This window comes from Bufo gargarizans, chromosome 9 (genome assembly GCF_014858855.1).
Source record: "Bufo gargarizans isolate SCDJY-AF-19 chromosome 9, ASM1485885v1, whole genome shotgun sequence".
In the NCBI taxonomy this organism is placed as follows: Eukaryota; Metazoa; Chordata; class Amphibia; order Anura; family Bufonidae; genus Bufo; species Bufo gargarizans.
Genome location: NC_058088.1, coordinates 174,461,660 through 174,485,698, shown reverse-complemented (window position 1 = coordinate 174,485,698; position 24,039 = coordinate 174,461,660). Strand labels below are relative to the sequence as shown.

The 24,039-nt window shown below is 46.4% G+C and overlaps 1 protein-coding gene across 3 annotated transcripts in view; it reads right to left on the bottom strand.

Annotated features, from left to right (window-relative positions):
* Nucleotides 1–247: 247 nt before the first annotated feature.
* The window catches only part of STXBP1 (syntaxin binding protein 1), a 122,996-nt gene continuing 99,204 nt past the window's right edge, over nucleotides 248–24,039 (bottom strand). For 2 of the 3 annotated variants that reach the window (XM_044306240.1, XM_044306238.1), the window contains exons 13-20: nucleotides 18,625–18,705; nucleotides 18,369–18,507; nucleotides 17,257–17,366; nucleotides 16,212–16,313; nucleotides 14,954–15,039; nucleotides 14,579–14,733; nucleotides 8,598–8,730; nucleotides 1,385–1,495 (exon numbers count right to left, since the gene is read on the bottom strand). In XM_044306240.1, coding sequence (XP_044162175.1) covers nucleotides 8,621–8,730; nucleotides 14,579–14,733; nucleotides 14,954–15,039; nucleotides 16,212–16,313; nucleotides 17,257–17,366; nucleotides 18,369–18,507; nucleotides 18,625–18,705 — 783 coding nt within the window. In that variant the 3' untranslated portion in view covers nucleotides 1,385–1,495; nucleotides 8,598–8,620. Of the gene's footprint in view, nucleotides 1,496–8,597; nucleotides 8,731–14,578; nucleotides 14,734–14,953; nucleotides 15,040–16,211; nucleotides 16,314–17,256; nucleotides 17,367–18,368; nucleotides 18,508–18,624; nucleotides 18,706–24,039 lie in introns of all 3 variants that reach the window. The other variant, XM_044306239.1, reaches the window with a different exon arrangement.

The window sequence follows — 24,039 nt, the reverse complement described above, 5'->3', positions numbered from 1 at the left end:
AGGTCGGACATTGACTTATAGGATAGCTGCCTTACATCCTATAGCATCAGAGGCAGAGCTTGTTAAGAGCTCATTTACATCCCTTCTTCCCAGAATTCCAGAGGAGCATGTATGGCCTATACGTCTCCTTGGGCCGATTAGGTGCTCTCCATAAGGAGATATAGTATCTCCGTATCCTATCCCATGTATAATTCTTCCATATATCCACCATATCCTCATCATTTTACTTAAGAAACGTTATTTGTCATGCTTTTTAAAATCTCTTTATTATTTGCAGGCAAAAATGACAAACTGTATCACAGAACAAATATTACAGGAAGGTGAGGAGTGAGGCTGAGGGTCCGGTCCTAGGTCTATCTGCCTTCTCTTACCAGTCAGTCTTTCATCTAAAACGTATAGGGCTGCTGTGTAAGAAGCGCGGAGTGTGCGGCTATGATATCACAGACTGCATTGTCCTTCACAACACATTTTTAGACGGCTCCCTGGATACTATTTACATTAAATATACGCAAAATAGCGATAATAAGTTAAAGTTGCAGTCAGGGCCTTAGCCTCACCCCTTCTATCTAGAAACATAAATATCTCTTTATATATTATGAATAGGACGGGACCAAACTTAGACATTTAGGTTGCTACACACAATAAAGATGCAAGCATTCGTTTCCAAGTAGTGGGGCAGGACAAGCTCACTCAAATACAGAAACACGCATTTCCTGAACAGGGGACGAAGGTCGGGAAGCTTTGCTTGGGACAAACACCATGTAACAGAGCAGATGGACGCCCGACACGGCATTATCTAGACTGTGATGGAGATTCGCGACATCACCGGATGGTCACCCCTCTGCCGGTTGTGTTTTATCACAAGGGAGGGGGCTGGTGCAGGTTTGAAAGCTCTGCAATGCTCCTCTGCCTGTCTAGTCAGAATATGGAAGGCGGGTGCATTGTGGGAAAAAGACATAAAGAGAAGCAGTACATGGCTTCCATTGTGGCTGCCTATGAAGAAGCAACACAACGGTGCAAGTGAGAAAAACCTCGGTGCACGGGAGGCGAAACGTGGACACATATGGTGTGCTTGACCCGGGATGTAGGCAATAATCCAAAATACAAGATCCGGAAATTCACTGGCGTCATTACAATTCCAGGACGAACAGACAGATACAATCTCCACAATGCAAGGGGGGCGGGGGAAGGAGTACAAAATGGCCAAAAATACATCCATGCCTTAAAGTTAAGGAGCCCCAATGAAAGGCCGATAATTAGCATTGGTTCGGAAGTAGGGTAGGGCAAGGGGAAAGACTCTCTTTCTGCTGGTGGGCAAAGGACCGAAGACTGATCTTCAACAGCTTGGATGGGCAGGAACGGGTAAGAAGAGATGGGGGGAGTATAACAGTTTGGGGAGTTTAGGGGGAAACCTAACTGCTGATTTCATCGTCTGTCTTATTCAATCTCTTCAGAGCGTCCAGGAGTTTCTGAGGGGTGAGGACATGGGTAGAGCCTGCAACAGAAGAAAGTGAGAAGAAAGAGAGGAAAACGCAAGTAAGTATCATGCAAGCGAGAGGTCTTCTGATGTTACGCTATTCAACCTGGGAGGTGAAGGGCACAACACATTGGGCAGGGTACTAGAGGAACTATCTAATCTAAGACTGGTCACTACCACAGACGACAAAAAGTTTGTTTTTTTATTTTCCGTTGAAGGTTAACTGACCCTGCTACTGCCTACCCCAATCAAACTAATGACTATTCTGTGTCTGCCCTGGTATAACCTAGACAGTGTAGTCAGATAGTTTGTTAAATTGCTTCTGGATCCATTAAGGAACACTAAAAGTAGAAAATACAAAAGAAAATTGATGGAAACAATCCAAGGAACCTCCTTTGCCATCTCCGACTGTAATGCAACTGGCTGCAGCAGCAGCCCTTCCCCACGGCAGTAGAGGACCAGAGATGGCAAGCTCCACCACCTCAGCCTGAAGGGATCAGGAGGACATGAATAAATGCCTGTGTCCTCTGCAAGATTTCTACCGGACCTGTTTCTTCCCAGGGCATGAAGAAATCCTGCAGAAGGACAAACGCCGTGGGCATGCCTCTCTTCAGCCCAAACGTTGTGGTCATGCCTCTCTGGCTTCTTTCACCATTCATTTCTAGGTTTAGTGTCCCTTTAAAACCAGGTATTTTAGGAACATCAATTAGGCTTTGTGAATATTAGCTGGGAAGAACTCAGTTTGTAGTAGTTTGGTAGTCACCGCCAGTCGGGACTATTAAAAAAAACAAAAAAACATGTCCGCGCTGTTAATTGGTGGTCGCTTTAAGGTGTTGCACCAAGATTGACATTTATCAATCTATCCATAATACAGGACATGAAGGTCTGATTGGTGGGGGTCCGAACACTGGGTCGTCCACAGGTCAAAAGAATGGGGGTCCTGTCTGCCCCATTCAGTAGAGCAGCGGTTGGGCATGTGCACTGTTGTTTGAGTCAAAGCCTATGGAACTGCCAAAGATGGCCGCTGTACTCAGCTACCTTCATTCATTCAAATGGGGGAGTTGGGACAACCATCAGGCCACCACCAATCAGATGTTCATCACCAATACTGTGGATAGGTTGATAAGTGTCAACCTAAAGGGCATCTGTCAGCAGTTTTGTACCTATGACACTGGCTGACCTGTTACATGTGCGCTTGGCAGCTGAAGGCATCTGTGTTGGCCCCATGTTCATACGTGCCCGCATTGCTGAGAAAAATGATGTTTTATTATATGCAAATGAGCCTCTAGGAGCAACAGGGGTGTTATCATTATATCTATTGGTTCTGCTCTATATGAAACTGCCGAGCCCTCTGCACTTTAATTGCAGGGCCAGGCAGTGAAAACATCCTGACGCCTGGCCCTGTCAATCAAAGTGCAAAAGGTGCAGCAGTTGCAGAGAGAGAAGAGTCTCTGAAGCCTCATGCAGACGTCCGTGGAACACAGTCCATAGGATACCGGACTGGGTTGCTATGACGCCATGCGCTCCTGCGATGCCAGTCCGGTATCTCACGGACGTCTGCATGAGGCTTAAGTGTAACGGCAATGCCCCGTTGCTCCTAGAGGCTCATTTGCATATAATAAAACATCCTTTTTCTCAGTATTGTGAGCACATATGAACATGGGACCAGCACAGATGCCTCCAGCTGCCAAGAGCACATGTAACAGGTCAGCCAGTGTCATAGGTACAAAACTGCTGACAGATGCCCTTTAAGATGGAGCGACCACCTATTGACCTTTACCAGGCACTTCGCACCAATTTACTACAAACCAGTCAGGCTGATGTTGAGTGTGCCAAACCACATTTCCCCTTGTGTGGTATTATCACAGCTCAAATTCAGCCAAATCCAGGTTATTTTAGTCTATATTACTATACTGTCTACCCCATCACCCAGTTTTTACTTTTGATGTCATCCCTGCAGTTCCAGTGTTTACTCGTCGTTTTACTACAATTAGGTAACAGACCCACTTAGGGCCACATCTTACGATTATTAAATATGTTCTATGGCCTGCAAATGGTTAAAAAAATAACTCAATACTCTTACACACACCTCACCGATCCCCCACCACTGCCCGGGTCTCTGCTCTTCTCCACTTCCTGCTCCTGTTCTCGATACTCAGGAAATGGATGGGAATCTGGCTCGGCCAATCACTGGCTGCAGAGATGACCCTCCTCAGTCAGTGATTGACTGAGCAGGATTCATTAGTCATTTCCTACTGTGTTGAGAACAGGAGCGGGAAGTGGAGCAGAGCGGAGACTCGGGCACCGTCGTAATGGCAGCAGCAGTGGGAATCAGCAAGGCGAGTATACAATAGTTTTTTTTAACCATTTGCAGGCTGGGGGCATTAACTATCCTCCGGATAGGTTATCAGTATCTGATTGGTGGTGGTCCGACGCCTGGGACCCCCGCCGATCAGCTGTTTGGGAAGGCATCGGCACTCCTGTGAGCACCGCGGTCTTCACCCTGCTCACCAAGCACAGCGCCTTACATTGTACAGTGGCTGTGATTGGTATTGCAGCTCCATTCACTTTAATGGGGCTGAGCTGTGCCTAGGCCATGTGACCGATGAACATGACGTCACTTGGCCTAGGGAAAGATGAGAGCATACCTTCTTAAAAAGCTGATCGGCGGGGGTCCTGGATGTCGGACCTCCACCGATCATATACTGATGACCTATCCAGAGGACAGGTCATCAGTATTTAAGTCTCGGAAAACCCCTTTCAAAAAGAGCAACTGCCCCCTCTCCTGACATGTCTATCTTAGTAACTACTTGCATCCCCCATGTAATATGAATTCTGGAGCCTCTATTCTTATGACTCTTGTGTTGTGCCATTCCTCTATTATTCCTTTCACGAGTTAGAAATTAATTACTAGTAGTGTGCAATGAAGGTCCAGCTGGGTGTTACCACTTAGGAGTGTGTCCCTGCCCAATCTGACACTATCCAATCAGTGCTGCGAGTGTGCAGGGACACACTCCCAACTGGTAACACCCAGCTGGACCGTCATTGGAAACTGCTAGTAATTCATTCATAACTTCTAGAAGGAATAATGACGGAGATGAGAGATGCAAGTAGTTACTAAAATTGACATCACGAGAGGTGAAAGCTCGTCTTTAAAGAAATACGGCAACCGGACAGGTGACCACGGCAAATTATTGGATCTCTCTCACCAGTATAGACATACCTACATGCATGGGCGTAGCTATAGGGGGTGCAGAGGTAGCAGTCGCTACCGGGCCCAGGAGCCTAAGGGGGCCCAAAGTCCCTTGTGCCATATAAGAAGACACACAATGCACTGAGGGAAGGGGGGCCCAAGCTGAACTCTTGCACCAGGGCCCATGAGCCGTTAGCTACGCCCCTGCCTACATGGGATGTATTCCAAACTTGTACTGTGGCCACATGGCTGGAAACTACATTGCTGATTGACTCGTTTAAAGGGAGGCTGTCATCCAGAAGTTCACAATTTCTTGTAGGGCTAGCTCAGCTGAATGTAACGATTAGAGACGAGCGAATCGACTTCAGGTAAAATTGATTAATTTATGAAGTTATTACGCGAAGTCTCGCGAGACTTCGCGAAGCTATAACTTCGGCTTATTGGCACCAATACATTGTAATACTGTACGGAGCTCCTGCTCCATACAGTATTAGAACAAAGTTTTAGGCGAATCGACTTTAGATGTTTCATCCGAAGTCCATTCGCTCATCCCTAGTAATGATTGCTTCCTGGAGAAAAAAATACTTGAAATCCATATGCAAATTAGCAGTTAAGTGCACTGAAGGAGGGTCCTGAGACACTATGTGCACCTTTGCTTCTCCTACTTCCTCTGCCAACCCCTCCACTTCTTCCTTGACTTGACACGACCAGGTTCCTGCAGGTCCTATCAATCAAGGAGAGGGAGGGGGCTGACAGAGGAAGCAAGAGGAGTACGCATGCACAGAGTGGTTTTGGCCCGCCCTCGGTGCACTTCACTGCTCATTTGCATATGAAGTTAAAGTAGATTTGCTCCAGAATGAAGCAATAGATCGCTTCATTCTGGAGCAGCTAGCCTTACCAGCTGGCAACGGACTCCCCTTTATAACGTAATCTTTGCCCCCTTTTTCACATTTTCAATATCTATCACTAGGACAAGGTATTTTGTATCTACTACGTGTGGCTGACCCTATAGGCATCATATACAAACACATAATAGCATGAACATAATCCCCGATTGATAACCTTCCCATCATTCCCAGCATGCAATGTCCCTTTTTGGATATCCCTCCCAACTCCCCAGTAAGAAAAAAAAAAATTTGTGTCAAACCAACCCCCCAAAAAATGTCAATGCTTGCTGACATGGAATCTATGACATGCACAGATCCCGTGAACGAGCGGTAACTAAAAAAAAAGTGACTTGACGCCTGCCACCTCCCTATGGAGAGAAGGGGTTAATGGAGCAGATGTCGCCGGTAATTCAACCCAGGAGACTGGCACCTATTCGGCAAAACTGGGAAAGACTCACTCTCATGGTCTATGGTTACGAATATTTCTTTGGAATGGGAATCCAGATTGTAATATTAGTCAATTAGGATATAGACTTTGCATAAAAAAGGTGACAATCGCCTGGTTTACGTTCACAGAGACCAGTAGAAATGTGCCCATCACCCGCACGCTGTGCAGGCAGCAGTCACGCCCCTAATTTACTAAGAGAGGACCATCTGGTTGTCCAAAGATGTCGCTACCTCCCAACGAGCCCTGGCAAAAATTTGGTGCTGGCCTATTGGCCACGTATTTGGGAAGGCGACAGGCACGGGTTGACCTGGTTCTCCTGTGGACATCTCCGACATTAACCCGTTCTCGGCCATAGCAGGTTAAGAGCGGGCGTTCCTTTCCTTGATTGGTGGAATATGACTTCATGCAACCAGTGGCAATGTTTCCGAGGAGCTGCATCCGCCCCACTATGCGTTTGAACTTACAAAGAGTGTCGTTGGGGCGACAAGTGATCTGCTGGCTGAGCAAAATGCTTGAAAATGTTTGTCCCATGGAAAGGATGACACATGGATGATGGAGAAGAAGGAATGGATTTAGGGATGAAGGTGACCTCTGTGAGTGTCCTAATGCTGAAAATAGGGACACTCAGCAAATGATTTTAGGCCCTTTGAATGAACTCTCCTTGCTCGGGATCGTCCAAGACCTCCAGCGATCTCTGGTTCTACTGATCGGTGGAGGTCTAAGGGATCAGACCGTGATTGACCATACAGTCTATTCTAGTGTAGTAGTGCAGTAAAATTCCTTCACCATCAGCACTATACAGGCTGCCATTTATAGCAGCCTGTGTTCTGCCTATGGAGCAGCATATGCAAAATCAGCTGAATCTCCTGACAGGAAAGCTGAAAGTCTTCACGATTTACCTCCATAAACCATTCCCACCACCGGTTTGTGACCTGGAAGGATCTTTTTAAAGATGACTTGTAAAGAGTCATATGCAAAGAAGCTTCAAGTGTCCCATGGGCGTATAAAGACCATCTGGTCAATCTTCGCTATGCCCTCCCCTGGTAAACTGATATGAATGAAATCTGGTGCTTGCGTCTAAGATCTACGCAGATGGTCTCCCCTTGTGTGGGCAGAATAATCAATTCTGATCTGTGCCTGATAAGTTCCTGATGACCCGGAAGTGAGCGTACCGAGACTAAAATGGATTGCGCTGTAGGGGCAAACATTCTTCGCCTGCATTGTCCCACCTATAAATCCATAGCATATCCACAAGAACAGTCCAATAGGATTGGGTTCCAGAGGTGGAACCTTTGGGACTTCTGAAAATAACTATGATTATCCTCCTCTCCTTTCTAGATAGGACCTGTTCTTGAGATAGAAACAGTCCTATCTCAAGAATGGGTCCTATCTTGAAAGGAGAAGAGGCCATCCATGGCTTTTTTCAGAAAGTCAAAGAAGTGAATGAAGAGATCCGTGGTCCGGTCCTATCTCAAGAATGGGTCCTATCTTGAAAGGAGAGGAGGCCATCCATGGCTTTTTCAGAAGTCCCACAGAAGAGATTTACACATGTGCAACCTCATGTCCATTCACAATGGCACTAGATGTGATCCCAATCTTGAGATAGGAGTAGGTACCAGAGGTAGGATATGATATGAATATCCAGATGGGAATACCTCTTTAACAAAGATTGACCAGGACACTCAGACAGTCCAGATACTCCCAGTGAACTCTTGAAAGTATATTTTATAAAGTATGTGGTGCTACCATTGACTAATGGATATCATTTTAGAAAGTTTTTTAGGTCATCAACGGTGACGACATCATTGGTATAATGATCTGTTTCAACCAATGGACCAAATGTCCATCAGTTGGAAACCAATAGTTTTTAAACATCACAGACATACAGATGAGTCCTTACTTACCTTTCCTCTTGACACAAGATATCCAGAGATGAGTGGAGCCAGTTGACCAGCTCTGAAGAAAAACTTTCGGGAGTTGTGAGCAATACAAAAACAATTTTTTTTTAAAGCTGGTCATCTTGCATTACTCATCTTGGAATATGAGAAGAGGAAAGGTAAGGAAGAACACATCTGTAGTAGCGTTGGGTTCCTTCTGGAACTCCTAAAGACCAATAGATAGAGCCACCTCTAAACTAACTTTAAGGGTGAAGGTGGTCATTGACTGGAGGGTCATGGGATCCTTGTTCTCCTGATAAATATGGAAGGATGAAGGACAGTCATCAATAGTGAAGAATGTATTTTTGTATGGAAATGGAAAGATCGTAAGATGATGAGGGGAACAACAGAAGACATAGAGGAACAGTAACCTGAAAGCAGAGTAGGGGCAAGCATTATAAGACCATGATGCAAGCTCGATGAAAAGATGGAGGCACCGATCAATCATGAGGAGTCATGATCAGCGAAAGGCGGAAGGACACATTTTCAACTCTTACTTATAATGACATTTCCAACAGAAATTAAAAACCAGCAAGCATTTTCTTATTGTAACAAACAAGTGAAATTAACTGGTGATGTCCGAGCTGAGGGTGAGTGGGGCAGAGAAATCCACGAAGGGTGGGGGGTGTTTGGGGGTATTAAAGTCTCTCTTTACTTTTTGTCCCAGCTCGTTAGACCTCACTCCATGATGGGAGCCGGGTCCTCGAATGACACCCGACTGCTGTCTCGGAAGTCTGGGTGTCTGAGGTCTTGAAGAAATTTGATGGGTGTTAATATGTGAGTGGAACCTGTGAGAGAAGAGAGGGGGGCTGACAAAGGCCTAACACGGATAGGGAGGAGCAGGGGATGGGGGAAGGAGAGAGGGGTCTGTTGAAGAAATAACACATTATGAAGGAGAATGAACGTGGAGGAAAAGCCAGAAGAAAATAAATGAAAGACGTAAGGCAGAATCTAGCAGAACGAAGGACAACGAATGCTGAACATGAGGCCAGGACAAGGACAGAAGACAACCAAGAGGAAGTCATGTAAAAGCAAAAAATGAAGAAAAAAAAGGTAGTATAAATGTTGCACCTTTAAGTGGCTTTCTACCTTTGGAGGTACTTTACATAAAATTCTAGAGACTTGCATAAAAAAAAAAAGAAGCAATCTCTTAAATAATAGAATAAAATACTAAAATTAAAATGTATATAATAATCTATTAAATAATAATAAATAAGTTATAAAAACATTATTAAAATCAAACAGTCTGGATTCTGGGATTAATTTGCAGAGTACAGACTGTTATAAACAGCAATCAACAGCTAATCTGCTTTATTTTTCGAAAACTCTTGCAAGTGTCAAAAGCCACGTTTTTAGGGGAGATATTGGTGCTAAACCATGGCTGTATGAAGCGCAGTGTGGCCTCCAACCGAAAAAAAAAAATGGGAGGCAGATTCATCACCTTTTTGGTGCCACTTTGTCTCCAAATTCCACCTGTGTGGCTGGGACCTAGCTAATCCAGGATTTTGGCTTAGTGTGTGCAAAAATCTGGAATACATGCTTTGCACTACATTTATTAAGTATTCTAGATACCGTAGCCTTGACCGTCAAGGGGGCGTGGCTTACCAGGAACGAGGCATGGCTTAAGATGCTCCAACGAGCACCAGAACGGCGCCAAAATGTTGATGCAAAGTAAGCCAACAAATAGGTGGTGTAAACGACCAATGCACCACATTTATCATCCAGCCTGAATCACTGTGATAAATCTGGTGCGTCTTTCGACTGTCTCATCCACGTGTACACTGTCTAATCCATTATGTCATGTAATTGCTGTTTTAGCATTTTCCTACTATTTTCTGTACAGTGCCTCCAAAAGTGGTGTGAGAAGAAATAAAGAATGAAGACAGGACAGCAGCACAAAAAAGACAGATAAAACTATGGGGACTTAATGGGGTTGTCCGGGATTCAGCTCTCTTCACCCAGGCAGCCCCTCTGAGATGAGCATCGGAGCATTTACAAATTTACACTGCTAGGCAGAGGCTTCCGCCTAGCAGTGTTTCCGGTGACGTCACTGGCACTAATGGGCGGACTTTTGACAGGCTAGGGCAGCTCTGAATCCCGCCCATTATTGCCAGTGACGGCTTTTGCCTAGCAGTGTTCCCGGTGATGTCACTGGCACTAATGGGCGGACTTTTGACAGGCTAGGGCAGCTCTGAATCCCGCCCATTATTGCCAGTGACGGCTTTTGCCTAGCAATGTTCCCGGTGACGTCACTGGCACTAATGGGTGGACTTTTGACAGGCTAGGACAGCGCTAAATCCTGCCCATTATTGCCAGTGACGGCTTCCGCCTAGCAATGTTCCCGGTGACGTCACTGGCATTAATGGGCGGACTTTTGACATACTAGGGCAGCGCTAAATCCCGCCCATTATTGCCAGTGACATCACCAGGAACACTGCTAGGCAGAAGCCTCTGCCTAGCAGAGACCAGGTACGTCTCCAGATCTGCTGACGAAGCCCTTGCCCTGCGTAATATAGCGCAGGGAAAGAAAAAGCATCGGAGCATGAAATGGTTGGGGGGTTTGTCCAGATTTTACTAAGCGATGGCCTATTCTCAGGCCTCACTAGCTGATTGGATCTGACACCCCACCGAACAGCTGTTTGGGTGTAGCATTGTTGCTTGAAGTCAGCGCCGGATCTACATAGCTTGTGCAACACTGCTCCCGCTTGACATCAACGAATGATGCGCTGTAGTAATGAGCGTCCTCCACAGTTGACTGGGCTGTGTAGATCCAGCGCTGACTTCCTGCAATTGACCTACGACGGACCAGTTGATTAGTGGGGGTGCAGAGTGTCAGTCCCCGCCAGTTAGCTAGTCAGGCCTATCTTGAAGATAGGCCATCGCATAATAAAAGCAACCCCTTGATTGCCTTATTCACAACGTCAGTGTTCGGTCAGTGATTTCCATCAGGGATCTTGAACCAAAACCAGTCGCACCTCTAGACACAAAACAGGTTCAGACCTTTCCCTTAGGCTACTTGCACACGACCGTTGTTTGATTCCGCATCCAAGCTGCGTTTTTTGCATTTCGGATGCAGACCCATTCACGCCAATGGGGCCGCAAAAGATGCGGACAGCACTCTGTGTGCTGTCCGCATCCATACCTCTGTTCCATGGCCCCGCAAAAAAAAAAATGGAACTTTTGAACATTTTGCGGACAAGAATAGGCGTTTCTATAATAGGCCGCCCATTCTGAAAATTGCGGAACGCACACGGGTGGCATCCATGTTTTACGGATTCGCAATTTGCGGACTCCAAAACATGGCACAGTCGTGTGCATGTAGCCTGATACCTTATGTCTGTTTAGGCTTCAATACTGGTTGTGGCTCACAATCACGGATGGAAATCAATAGCCAAACACTGACGTGTGAATGAGGCTTTAAGCAGGCCATACACATCAGTATGATATCTGCTATACCTGTTGATTTAGGCGGGACTGGAAGACAGTCTAAGGGTCCATTCACACGTCCGTTGTTTCTTTCCTGATCTGTTCCGTTTTTTGCGGAACAGATCTGGACCAGATCTGTACCCATTCATTTTCAATGGGTCCTGAAAAAAAATCAGACATTGTGCTGTCCGATTTTTTTCAGGACCCATTGAAAATGAATGGGTCCAGATCTGGTCCAGATCTGTTCCGCAAAAAAACGGAACAGATCAGGAAAGAAACAACGGACGTGTGAATGGACCCTAAGGCTACATGCACATGACCATGCCGTGTTTTGAAGTCCACAAATTGCGGATCCACAAAACACGGATGCCGCCCGTGTGCGGAACGAAGCGGGCGGCCCATTATAGAAATGCCTATTCTTGACCGCAAAACGGACAAGAATAGGACAGGTTCTATTTTTTTTGTAGGGCCACGGAACGGAGCAATGGATGGGGACAGTACACAGAGTGCTGTCCACATCTTTTGCGGCCCCATTGAGGTGAATGGGTCTGCATCCGAGCCACAAAAAATGTGGCTCGGACGCGGACCCAAATAACGTTTGTGTGCATGTAGCCTTAATGTGTATGACAATCTCAAAATATTCCCCCCCATATCTGCTCGGGGAGACTGTCCACCAAATGGGCGAACTAGCTATCTAAAGGGTATAGCCAGCTTAAGGCTCCATTCACACGTCCGCAATTGTGGTCCGCATCCGTTCCGCAATTGTGCGGAACAGGTGCGGACCCATTCATTCTCCTCATTTCCGGAGCGTGCCACAGATCTTCCGGTCCGCAGCTCCGGAAAAAAATAGAACATATCCTATTCTTGTCAGCAGGTGCGGACAAGAATAGGCATTTCTATGGGGGTGCCGGCCGGGTGTATTGCGGATCCCCAATACACTACGGACGTGTGAATGAACCCTAAAGGCTATGGACACTTTCAGGGCAATTTTTTATGATTGCATTTTGGGCTAAAAGTTTTCGGCAGTTTTTGTGATACATGGGGTTAAAATCAGTCCGTCTGACAGCTCATGTGACGCCTTATCTCTAATTTCCTGACCTCATAAATACACATTATAGCTAAACTCCTATCAAACTGATAAGAATATCGCCTAAATGCGTGTTTTTGAGGTCAGGAGATCAAAGATAAGGCTACACATGAGCCATCAGCTGACAAAACTCAGGAGGAACAATGTGGAATCATAAAAAAAAAATGGTGTCCATAGCCTTTAACTCAAGGGTGCATGTAGCCCGAGTGAGAAATGATGCAAGTGAGATTAGAGCACTAAGGTTCTAATAGAAAAGAGGTGAAGCAAGAGATGGAGCACACACAGAATAATGTGGCAAAAGCAGAAGAAAATGAAAAATCTACATGGTCAAAGTAAAAATATTTAAAGTACAGCTAGAGGGTGAAAGATGGTTAGTGGGTTACATGGTAGAGGGGTAAAAAGACAGAAGCGGACAAAGGACAGCGAAAGAAAAAACTCTTCACAAAACATAGAACAGACAAAGGTCATATAAGAGACTTCAGACATACACTTCTAGAGGTGAGAAAACCGCGCTATAGTGATTGAACATGTGTGCATCCATAGCATGTGCATATATAGCATACATACACTAGGAAGAAGCAGATAGTGGAGCGCTGGAGGGGGCGGGGCATAGGGGTTTAAAGATCCCTTGTGTCATGCTCCACCCCCTGAGATCCACCGTATTAGATTACAGAGTTTCTTTAGGTGCCTTCTAAACAGACCTACTGTATCTAAAAGATGCAATAAGGGGTTAACACCATGGGCAGTGGAAACCTACATTCGGCCATACAGCCTATGCTTTAGTTGCATCTTATCATAACTGGACTTTATGGCGCTATTGCTGCAGTTTTCTCACCTCGAAGGAGACAGCGAAGGAGACAGCTAAACAAGAACTATAGCGAACAGACAGACTTCAGTAAGGAAGAGGCCGACACAGAGGCAGACGGAGCCAGCATGGTGCACACACGGACAGACATACAACCCAGCATACATGTTCATTCACTCTTTACAGCTATGGGTACACAAGCATTTCCGACACATCTGTGTGCATGGGCGGGAGACGGTTTATCCTCAGGATGGGTCATCAATATCAGATCAGTGGGGGTCCAACACCAGTTTGAAGAGGATACGCTGCTACAGGTGGGTTATCCCCCAGCCTCTCACCTCTCTCTGTGGTGCACTCGGGCTATCCATTGTAACACTGTGGCCTGCTAAAGTACTGGAGGGGGTTTATAGCTCACTCAGAATGCTCAGATTGGTGAGGTAAAAGAATCTAGGACATCAGGGTTGTTTTAGCAAAGTGTAGTTTGCTGAGGCTTTTTTTAAAATGGGCTGGATCTTTTATGGAATGGCAGATAGGTTAGTAGTAGGAATTGCCATTCCCTCCCTACTCCAGTACACCACTTTCCTCTAACCCAAGGTAATCCAGGTGTAGCTGCTGGCCTCATTACTGCTTGAGAGCCCCGTTCGGTGTCAGAGACTGGAAGCCACAAGTTGTTGATCTACTATGTTACTGAGGATACAGGTCAGGAAACCACTGTATCTAGTCAGAGCCTGGACGGGCTGGTATTTAGTTTGTGTATTTCTTTTATTTTCTGAGGAACTGATCAAAGTGACTAGTGATATTTTGAAGTGTTTTAAGAAGAAAATAAAGTTGGAGCCTGTTGGAGCGTGCAAATATGTCATTGCCAACCCCGTGCCCACATACAGGTCTTGACACCATGTAAAACTGGCAATATCAGCCACTTGCTGTGGGTCTAGGGCACAGGACGCCCATCGATCAGCTCTTATATCAGTGGGTGGTTGTGCTATTTGTGCGTTTCCTCCCACATTATTGTTGGTAAGATATAGAGCTGAACTGGTTTTTTACTATATTGTAGGTGCAGTGAAGCTATACAGATGTTCATACATATAACATACATACACTATAAAGCATACACAGAACAGAGACACATAAAACATCGCAGACACACAAGCAGAATAACGCACACGTATACTTACTTTGTGGAAACCGCCAGGTATATTGTAATAGGCAAACATACTTAGTAACATACACACGATTAAGGGAATTTTATTCAGATTTCATTTAATGATCCCTTTAAACAGCCCGGTATACAGAGAGAATATATATGACCGCCACTCACCGATGAGAACTTCCCATTTGCCGCTGGCCTGTGATACCTCGTATGCACAGCGCATTTCACTGAGACCCACTCCTCCCAAGATGAAGATGATCAGACGAGGGCCAGCTCGGTACTCCCCTGGAGCCTTGTTCTTATGCCAGTGTCCATAGCGGGCACTGCAGAGAAACAGTAGTAATAAATTGATACCCTTCCTCTAGATGGCTGCTATCTATCTTTTTATAATGACATTAATTTTTGGTATCAGGGTTTTCCTGGATGTCCAATGGCAGCACAGCTTTCGTGACTGTGCTGCCTGTGGACTACAGGAAATTAAAATTTCTGATAAATACATTTTCTTATTTATTTATTTTTGGTCATAGGAAGATTGGAACCTACCTTACAGCCGTTGTACTGAAAGAGGCAGAGGAGCGTGTGGAGATGTATGGGTAATGTTTCGTATCCAGCTTGTCATCAATGGTGTCCTAGATTAATGGGGTTTTGTGGAGATATGAGGGTCAATGTAAGAAAAAGGCAAACTAGATTAAAAGCAATTAAGGATTTAAAAAAAATGAAAGAACATCTCATTTAGTTGCCTCGTCTCTTTTTCGATTAATCATATGATCGGGGCAAGGCAGAGTTCAGGCACCACCAGTGATAGAAGCGAAAGGCCAGTGGAAGCAGCAGCCGCAGGGAATACATGGTATTATTTGCCAACTAAACATAATTGGGCCAAATTTGCCAGAATCTGAGCCATTGTAGTTACCAGCAATCTGCTCTGGCTCATAGATGGTGGTCACAAGCAATCAGATGATCGCGGCGAGGCAGAGTTCAGGCACCACCAGCAATAGCAGCAGATTGCCGGTGGAAGCTGCCACCGCAGGAGACACATGGTATTGTTTACCAACTATATATAATTGGGGCTGATTTGCTATAATGTGAGCCGTTCTACTTACAAGCACTCCACTCTGACTCATAGATGGCAGTCAGAAGCAAGGCATCCCCTCTTGCCATATTGAAGTTTGAGATGAGCTAATCCCATTAAAGTTTTTTTTTTCGGGAGTTCTAAATGGAGGGTCTAGACGTATTAAGATGGGGAGCACCACCGGGTTGTGCTAAGAATTAAACTTACTCTCTATACGCTAGACAGGGGATAGATGTCTGATCAGTGGGAGTCTGACCTCTGGTACCCCCACTGATCAAGTGAACAGGGGTCCTATCGTCCCCCCCCCCCCCCTTCCAATAAATGGAGCTGCAGTTGAGCATACCGCTCTATTGATCTCTATAGTACTGGTAAAGTAAGCCAAGCACAATTCAAGCAATCCCAGTGTGCATGCTCGACCAACGCTCCATGCATAAAGGGGGACACAGGACAACAGTTCATGTGATTCGTGGGGGGGGGCCATCAGTCAGATCCCCATCGATCAAAAATGTATCCCCTACCCTGAAGATATGTTTAAATCTTGCAACAACCCCTTTAAGTGGTTTCAAACTATATCATATCTGATCCTCAGCTTATCAAAGCTTTATATTTATACTTCTTTTCAGAATCGAATTCCTTCATGGACAGTTAGTGTCTTCCCATCAGCTAACCGGGATGCTCAAGGTCCCCATGTGAATAGTGGAGAAGTTGTCCTTTTCGAGTCTGTCCACTTACCTCCATGATATCTTTGACAACTGGTGTCCATCGGGACAGCTGATAGGTCTGTTCACTAATCCTCTCCTTGCGGTCCGGCTTGCTCCTGCGACGCAGTGTGGACTGAAGATTGAATATGTTAGCATTTGCCAAGGTGTGGTTCAGCAAGATCTCTTAAAGGGGTAGAATAAAGTGATGGCCTATCAACAAAGATGTGGTATCGCTTTATGATTGGGGAAGTCCAACTTGTGGCACTCCTACATTCCTAAAAACGATAGGGCCCAGCGCTGGTATAGCGCTCCATCACCTTCTCTGTACCTTCCCCTGCACCGGCCACCCAGCTCTGCAGAGAATTGCAGTGCAGCTGCAGCGTCCAACTGCAGCCTTATAAAGGGGTTGTGCCAAGCTATTAAAGTTATTCCCTATCGACAGGCCAGGGGGATAACTGATTGCTGGGACTCCTAATGCTGGGACCCCTACCAATGGCGAGAACTGGGGTCCTGACATAGGAAATGACTAGAGTGGCTGAGGCATGCAGCTCCATCAGGATGGGCACATGGGACCCCATTCTTGGAATCGATGGGGGTCTCAATGGTTGGAAACACAGCAATCAGTTAGTAATCCCCTATCCTATCAATAGGGGACAACTTTAATATTCGGCACAACCCCTTTAATTCTCAGGATCGGTAGGGGTTGATCCCTTTCCATCTCCACTAAATCTCCCCTATTCCCGATTCTTCCCCTACTGCACAACAGATAGAACCAATCTATTGGAGTCACTGTTATAGCATCAAAGGGATTGTCCAGGATGAGAAAAACATGGCTGCTTTCTTCCAGAAACAGCACCACCCCTGTCCCCAGGATGTTTCGGCTCCATTCACTTCCATGGAAAGCAGCCATGCTTCTCCAGTCTTGGACCATTTTGTGTAGAGTCAGCAATTATCGTTGAAAGTGTCCCCCCATGACCATCATGGTAGCGGACCTGGTAGTCCTTACATGACGTTAGTGGCAGTGGATGTCTGTCCTATGAACCCTCCTAGTTATTTCAGCTCAGAACTATACATACGTCAGTGATGATGGGCACGCCCAAATGCCCCATGTTGGTAATGATCTCGCTATCTTCTGGTGGGATCTGTGCATGCTGGATCAGCTTGTTCAGGTTCTCCTCAGTGATCCCTAAAAAAATAGTAGTCATCATTCATTTTGAATTTATTATCTGGCCATAGACCTTAGATAAATGGTGGCCAAACCAGCCAGGGCCTCCTGACAGCAGATGTTGGGTGAGATAAGGATCGGGCAGCTGGATATCAACATGACCGATCCTTATGTTCTTGGTCATACAGATCTGGCAGAGGATTTCTAACCCCTCCCTATTCAGGACACATGCATGATCGGCCAAAATAATGCGTATGAGTCAGGAGAGACAGCTTATCGATGCTAAGGCCCACGACCGTATGTGTTTTGTGCGAAACACGAATCCCGGACGCGTGCATGCCACCATTTTCATTTTCCCTTTTAGCAGAAATGTCCTATGCTTGTCTCTGCAAAACGGACATGAATAGGACATCTATCTTTTTTGCCGGATAACAACGCGGACATACGGATGCGGACAGCACGCGGTGTACTGTCCGCATTTTCTCCATTGAAATAATTGGATGTGGAACCAAAATATGGTCGTGTGCATGGGACCTACATTAAGGTAAAGGGGTTGTCCCACGAAAAATATTCTACAGTTTTAAAATCAGCACCTGGATCTGAATACTTTAATAATTGCATGTAATAAAACATGTTGTATAGCCACTGAGCTATTCAATAAAATGTATCTGTACAGCGCCACCTGCTGTTTGTTTGTTTTCTTATTTATTTGTCCGGCTCACTGAGATGGCCGCACATGCTCAGTTTCATCCTTCAGCTGCCTCCTGAGCTGTGATAGGGAGAGCATGGACACGCCCCCTGAGCTGTGATAGGGAGCAGCATGGACACGCCCCCTGAGCTGCAGCAGAAAAGACACTCCCCTTGATATAAATCTAGCAGAGCAATGAATGGGGAGATCTCTGGATCCATGTGAGGTACAGGGCCTGGTTCTAGCTTTGTTAGAGATTGTCATGTACTAGATGATGTCTGATTTTCATATTTTACATTAGTCATGGCATAACCCCTTTAAGAGCTCCCACTTACCATTCTTCAGGAAGATGTACAGAAGAATGATGCGGATCTTATCATATGTACTGACATTGCCGTCCAAGAGTATAGGGACTATGGCCCTCATGGGATCCTTAATCTTCTCCCCTTCTGCATCAGTGCCCATGGCAAGGTCCTGGGGAATGACACACATGATGAATGTGCAGCTGACCACACTTGAACCCGTACATATTATACCTGCATATAGTATTGGCTGACAGCGTGCACAAGACAAGACATTTGTATTCTTCACCTGTTCCACGCGGCAAAGTTTATCCACGGTTCCCTGGTAGTGCTTCATGCAGTCCTCGGCGAGGTGCAGGTGAGTCGAGTACTGCAGAGATATCAATGGATTAACTAGAGAACACAGACTGGTATATAATCAGCGTTATAATGGGCAGAGTAATAAACAAACATTTTTTTTGGTGTAAAAACGGAGCATGACCTCTTTTTAGCAACTTTTTCAAGGCCCATGAAACAATATTTTATCACAAGTATTTTTGCACTGTGTTCAACACAGTGGCGGATCCAGGGGGGGGGGGGGGCAACGGGGCAATTGCCCCCCCCGAGCTGGCGTCGGCCGCGGGGCACAGGGAGATGAGCGCTTCCATTGTGGAAGCGCTTATCTCCAGTCATCTGTATCGGCAGCCTATCAGAAGCCGACGCAGGCGGCGCGATGACGTCATCGTGCCGCCTGAGCCATACAGCGCAGGACACAGGCCGGAAGAGGCCTGCATCGCATCGCTGACATGGAGGTAAGTATTTTTTATATATACAATACTTTTAGGGCTGTTAATACTGGCACAGGGGGGCTGTTGATATTGGCACAGGGGGGCTGTTGATATTGGCACAGGGGGGCTGTTGATATTGGAACAGGGGGGCTGTTGATACTGGCACAGGGGGGCTGTTGATACTGGCACAGGGGGGCTGTTGATACTGGCACAGGGGGGCTGTTGATACTGGCACAGGGGGGCTGTTGATACTGGCACAGGGGGGCTGTTGATACTGGCACAGGGGGGCTGTTATTGATACTGGCACAGGGGGGCTGTTATTGATACTGGCACAGGGGGGCTGTTATTGATACTGGCACAGGGGGGCTGTTATTGATACTGGCACAGGGGGGCTGTTGATACTGGCACAGGGGGGGCTGTTATTGATACTGGCACAGGGGGGGCTGTTATTGATACTGGCACATGGGGGGCTGTTAATACTGGCACATGATTGGGGGCACTATAGGGGCATCTACTGAGGCCACAAAGAAGGGGTATTTTATATGGGCGCTCTGTACAGTACAATTTTATACTGGGACACATTATGGTGGGTACAGGGCCGTTTGAAGGAATTTGGGGGCCCCAAGCAAAATAGACATGGAGGCCCCCCCCCCCCCATCCACAGTGCAAATACTGTGGATGGCACTGTTTAGGGGGGGATCTGTGGATGGCACTGTTTAGGGGAGGTCTATGGATGGCACTGTAGGGGGATCTGTGGATGGCACTGTTTAGGGGAGGGGAGATCTGTGGATGGCACTGTTTAGGGGAGGGGGGATCTGTGGATGGCACTGTTTAGGGGGGATCTGTGGATGGCACTGTTTAGGGGGGGATCTGTGGATGGCACTGTTTAGGGGGGAGATCTGTGGGTGGCACTGTTTAGGGGAGGGGGGATCTGTGGATGGCACTGTAGGGGGATCTGTGGATGGCACTGTTTAGGGGAGGGGGATCTGTGGATGGCACTGTAGGGGGATCTGTGGATGGCACTGTTTAGGGGGGATCTGTGGATGGCACTGTTTAGGGGGGAGATCTGTGGATGGCACTGTTTAGGGGGGAGATCTGTGGGTGGCACTGTTTAGGGGAGGGGGGATCTGTGGATGGCACTGTTTAGGGGAGGGGGGATCTGTGGATGGCACTGTAGGGGGATCTGTGGATGGCACTGTTTAGGGGAGGGGGGGATCTGTGGATGGCACTGTAGGGGGATCTGATCCCCCTACACTGCCATCCACAGATCCACTTCCCCGACGCTCACAGCAGTATATTTATAAACTAATCAGTAACTACTTTAACTTTATTCATTGCTCATTGCTGAGCTCTTAACTTGGATTATTTGGATATCTCTTACTTTGTCTTCGCTCCGGTAACTAACAGCAGGCAGTGCAGGCGGCGCTCACTCACTGACGTCACGCGCCTGCGCCGCCTAGTGGGAGGAGCAGGCGCCTGACGTCAGTGACAGTGAGTGAGCGCCGCTGCCTGCTGTTAGTTACCGGAGCGAAGACAAAGTAAGAGATATCCAAATAATCCAAGTTAAGAGCTCAGCAATGAGCAATGAATAAAGTTAAAGTAGTTACTGATTGGTTTAAAATATACTGCTGTGAGCCGCGAGCGGCGTGGCCCTGTCTGTATATTCTAACCCCCAGGCAAGCGTCCCCGTCACCATGGGAACGCCTGGGGGTTAGAATATACCATTGGATTTGAGTTTTTGCGATCTCACTGAGCTCGTAAAACTCAGATCCGATGGTATATTCTAACCCCCAGGCAAGGGGTTAGAATATACCATTGAATCTTCTGAGTTACTCTGTTTGGCCCCGTCCAGCTCGGGGCCCCAAGCAATTGCTTGTTTTGCCTGTCCCTTAGCGACGGGCCTGGGTGGGTACTATGGGGAAGGGGGGAGAGGAGTACTATGGAGTCATCTACGGGGGGCACTAAGAAGGGGTATTTTATACTTGCAAATTATGGGGGACACTGAGGGCATCTACTGGGGCATTTTATACTGGTACATTATGGGGGGCACTAGGAGGAAGGAGGGTGTGGAGCACTAGGGGGGCATTTACTGGGGGCACTATATAGGGGTATTTATACTGGCACATTATGGGGGCACTATGGGGACATTAGCTCAACTGGTGGCATTACAAGGGGGTATTTTTGCACTGTCACATTATAAGGAGAATTATTTCTACTGGGGGGGACATTATGGTGGGCTTTATTACTCCCCCATGGTATGACCCCCTAGTAGCAGCACCAGCCTCTCCCAGCTCTGCTATCCCTCTGCCTCTTCTCCAAATCCTTATTATGAAATCTTTCTCATTAGGATAAAGCACAACATCAGCTCCACCGAGCCCCCGGCCAAGTGCTGAAGTGGCGTCCGAGACCCCCAAGGGCCAAGTAATTGTAAGTTTTTATGTGAAATATGTTTGTTATACACATATAGCCTACACCGTGCCCCACAATATACAGTATACCTCTACACTGTGCCACACAATATACAGTATACCGCTACACTGTGCCCCACAATATACAGTATACCTCTACACTGTGCCCCACAATATACAGTATACCTCTACACTGTGCCACACAATATACAGTATACCGCTACACTGTGCCCCACAATATACAGTATACCTCTACACTGTGCCGCACAATATACAGTATACCGCTACACTGTGCCCCACAATATACAGTATACCGCTACACTGTGCCCCACAATATACAGTATACCTCTACACTGTGCCGCACAATATACAGTATACCGCTACACTGTGCCCCACAATATACAGTATACCTCTACACTGTGCCCCACAATATACAGTATACCTCTACACTGTGCCGCACAATATACAGTATACCGCTACACTGTGCCCCACAATATACAGTATACCTTTACACTGTGCCTCACAATATACCTCTACACTGTGCCACACAATATACAGTATACCTCTACACTGTGCCTCACAATATACTTCTACACTGTGCCACACAATATACAGTATACCTCTACACTGTGCCACACAATATACAGTATACCTCTACACTGTGCCACACAATATACAGTATACCTCTACACTGTGCCCCACAATATACAGTATACCGCTACACTGTGCCACACAATATACAGTATACCTCTACACTGTGCCCCACAATATACAGTACACCTCTACACTGTGCCACACAATATACAGTATACCTCTACACTGTGCCCCACAATATACAGTATACCTCTACACTGTGCCCCACAATATACAGTATACCTCTACACTGTGCCACACAATATACAGTATACCGCTACACTGTGCCCCACAATATACAGTATACCGCTACACTGTGCCACACAATATACAGTATACCGCTACACTGTGCCCCACAATATACAGTATACCTCTACACTGTGCCCCACAATATACAGTATACCTCTACACTGTGCCACACAATATACAGTATACCGCTACACTGTGCCCCACAATATACAGTATACCGCTACACTGTGCCACACAATATACAGTATACCGCTACACTGTGCCCCACAATATACAGTATACCTCCACACTGTGCCACACAATATACAGTATACCTCTACACTGTGCCTCACAATATACAGTATACCGCTACACTGTGCCACACAATATACAGTATACCTCTACACTGTGCCCCACAATATACAGTATACCTCTATACTGTGCCACACAATATGCAGTGTACCTCTACACTGTGCCACACAATATACAGTATACCTCTACACTGTGCCCCACAATATACAGTATACCTCTACACTGTGCCCCACAATATACAGTATACCTCTACACTGTGCCACACAATATACAGTATACCTCTACACTGTGCCACACAATATACAGTATACCGCTACACTGTGCCACACAATATACAGTATACCTCTACACTGTGCCACACAATATACAGTATACCTCTACACTGTGCCACACAATATACAGTATACCTCTACACTGTGCCACACAATATACAGTATACCGCTACACTGTGCCCCACAATATACAGTATACCGCTACACTGTGCCACACAATATACAGTACACCTCTACACTGTGCCACACAATATACAGTACACCTCTACACTGTGCCACACAATATACAGTATACCTCTACACTGTGCCCCACAATATACAGTATACCTCTACACTGTGCCACACAATATACAGTATACCTCTACACTGTGCCACACAATATACAGTATACCTCTACACTGTGCCACACAATATACAGTATACCTCTACACTGTGCCGCACAATATACAGTATACCGCTACACTGTGTAGTCTGTTCTATAAGCACCATTGTTTTGTGGCGACGGACAGAAAATAATCTGAAAGTGCCCCTCCCGAGACCAGGCTCTGGATCCGCCACTGGTTCAACACGTATGTTTTCCTGGGGCCGGGGCTTCGGCTCCGAAAAATTTACCAACAGGGGATTCGCCATGCGGAATCTGTGATGGAAACATCTATAGGTTTCACAAGTAGAGTTTTACACTGCATATATTGGAGATAGACGTGTAAACTAACCTGGTATGGGTGGCTATGAAATGAATGGGTTCGGCTAGTGATGCGGCTGCATAGGAATCTAACACATATACGTATGGTGATTTGCTGTTTTTAAAGGGGTATTCCAATGTAGGACATTGGTGGCGTATCGCTAGGATATGCCAGCAATGTCAGATAGGAGGTGGGACCAGCACCTATCTCTGGAATGGGCCCTCCAAAGTGTAGGGAGAGGATGCGCATGCACAGACACCCTCCGCTCACCGATCCAAAGTTAGCCAAGCGCTGGTTCGGCTATTTCTGGCAGACCCATAGCGGTGAAGGAAGAGGTGGCAACGTGCTTGCTCTCCGAAATGGAAGTCCCATAGCAGTGAATGGACAGCAAGCTACGCATG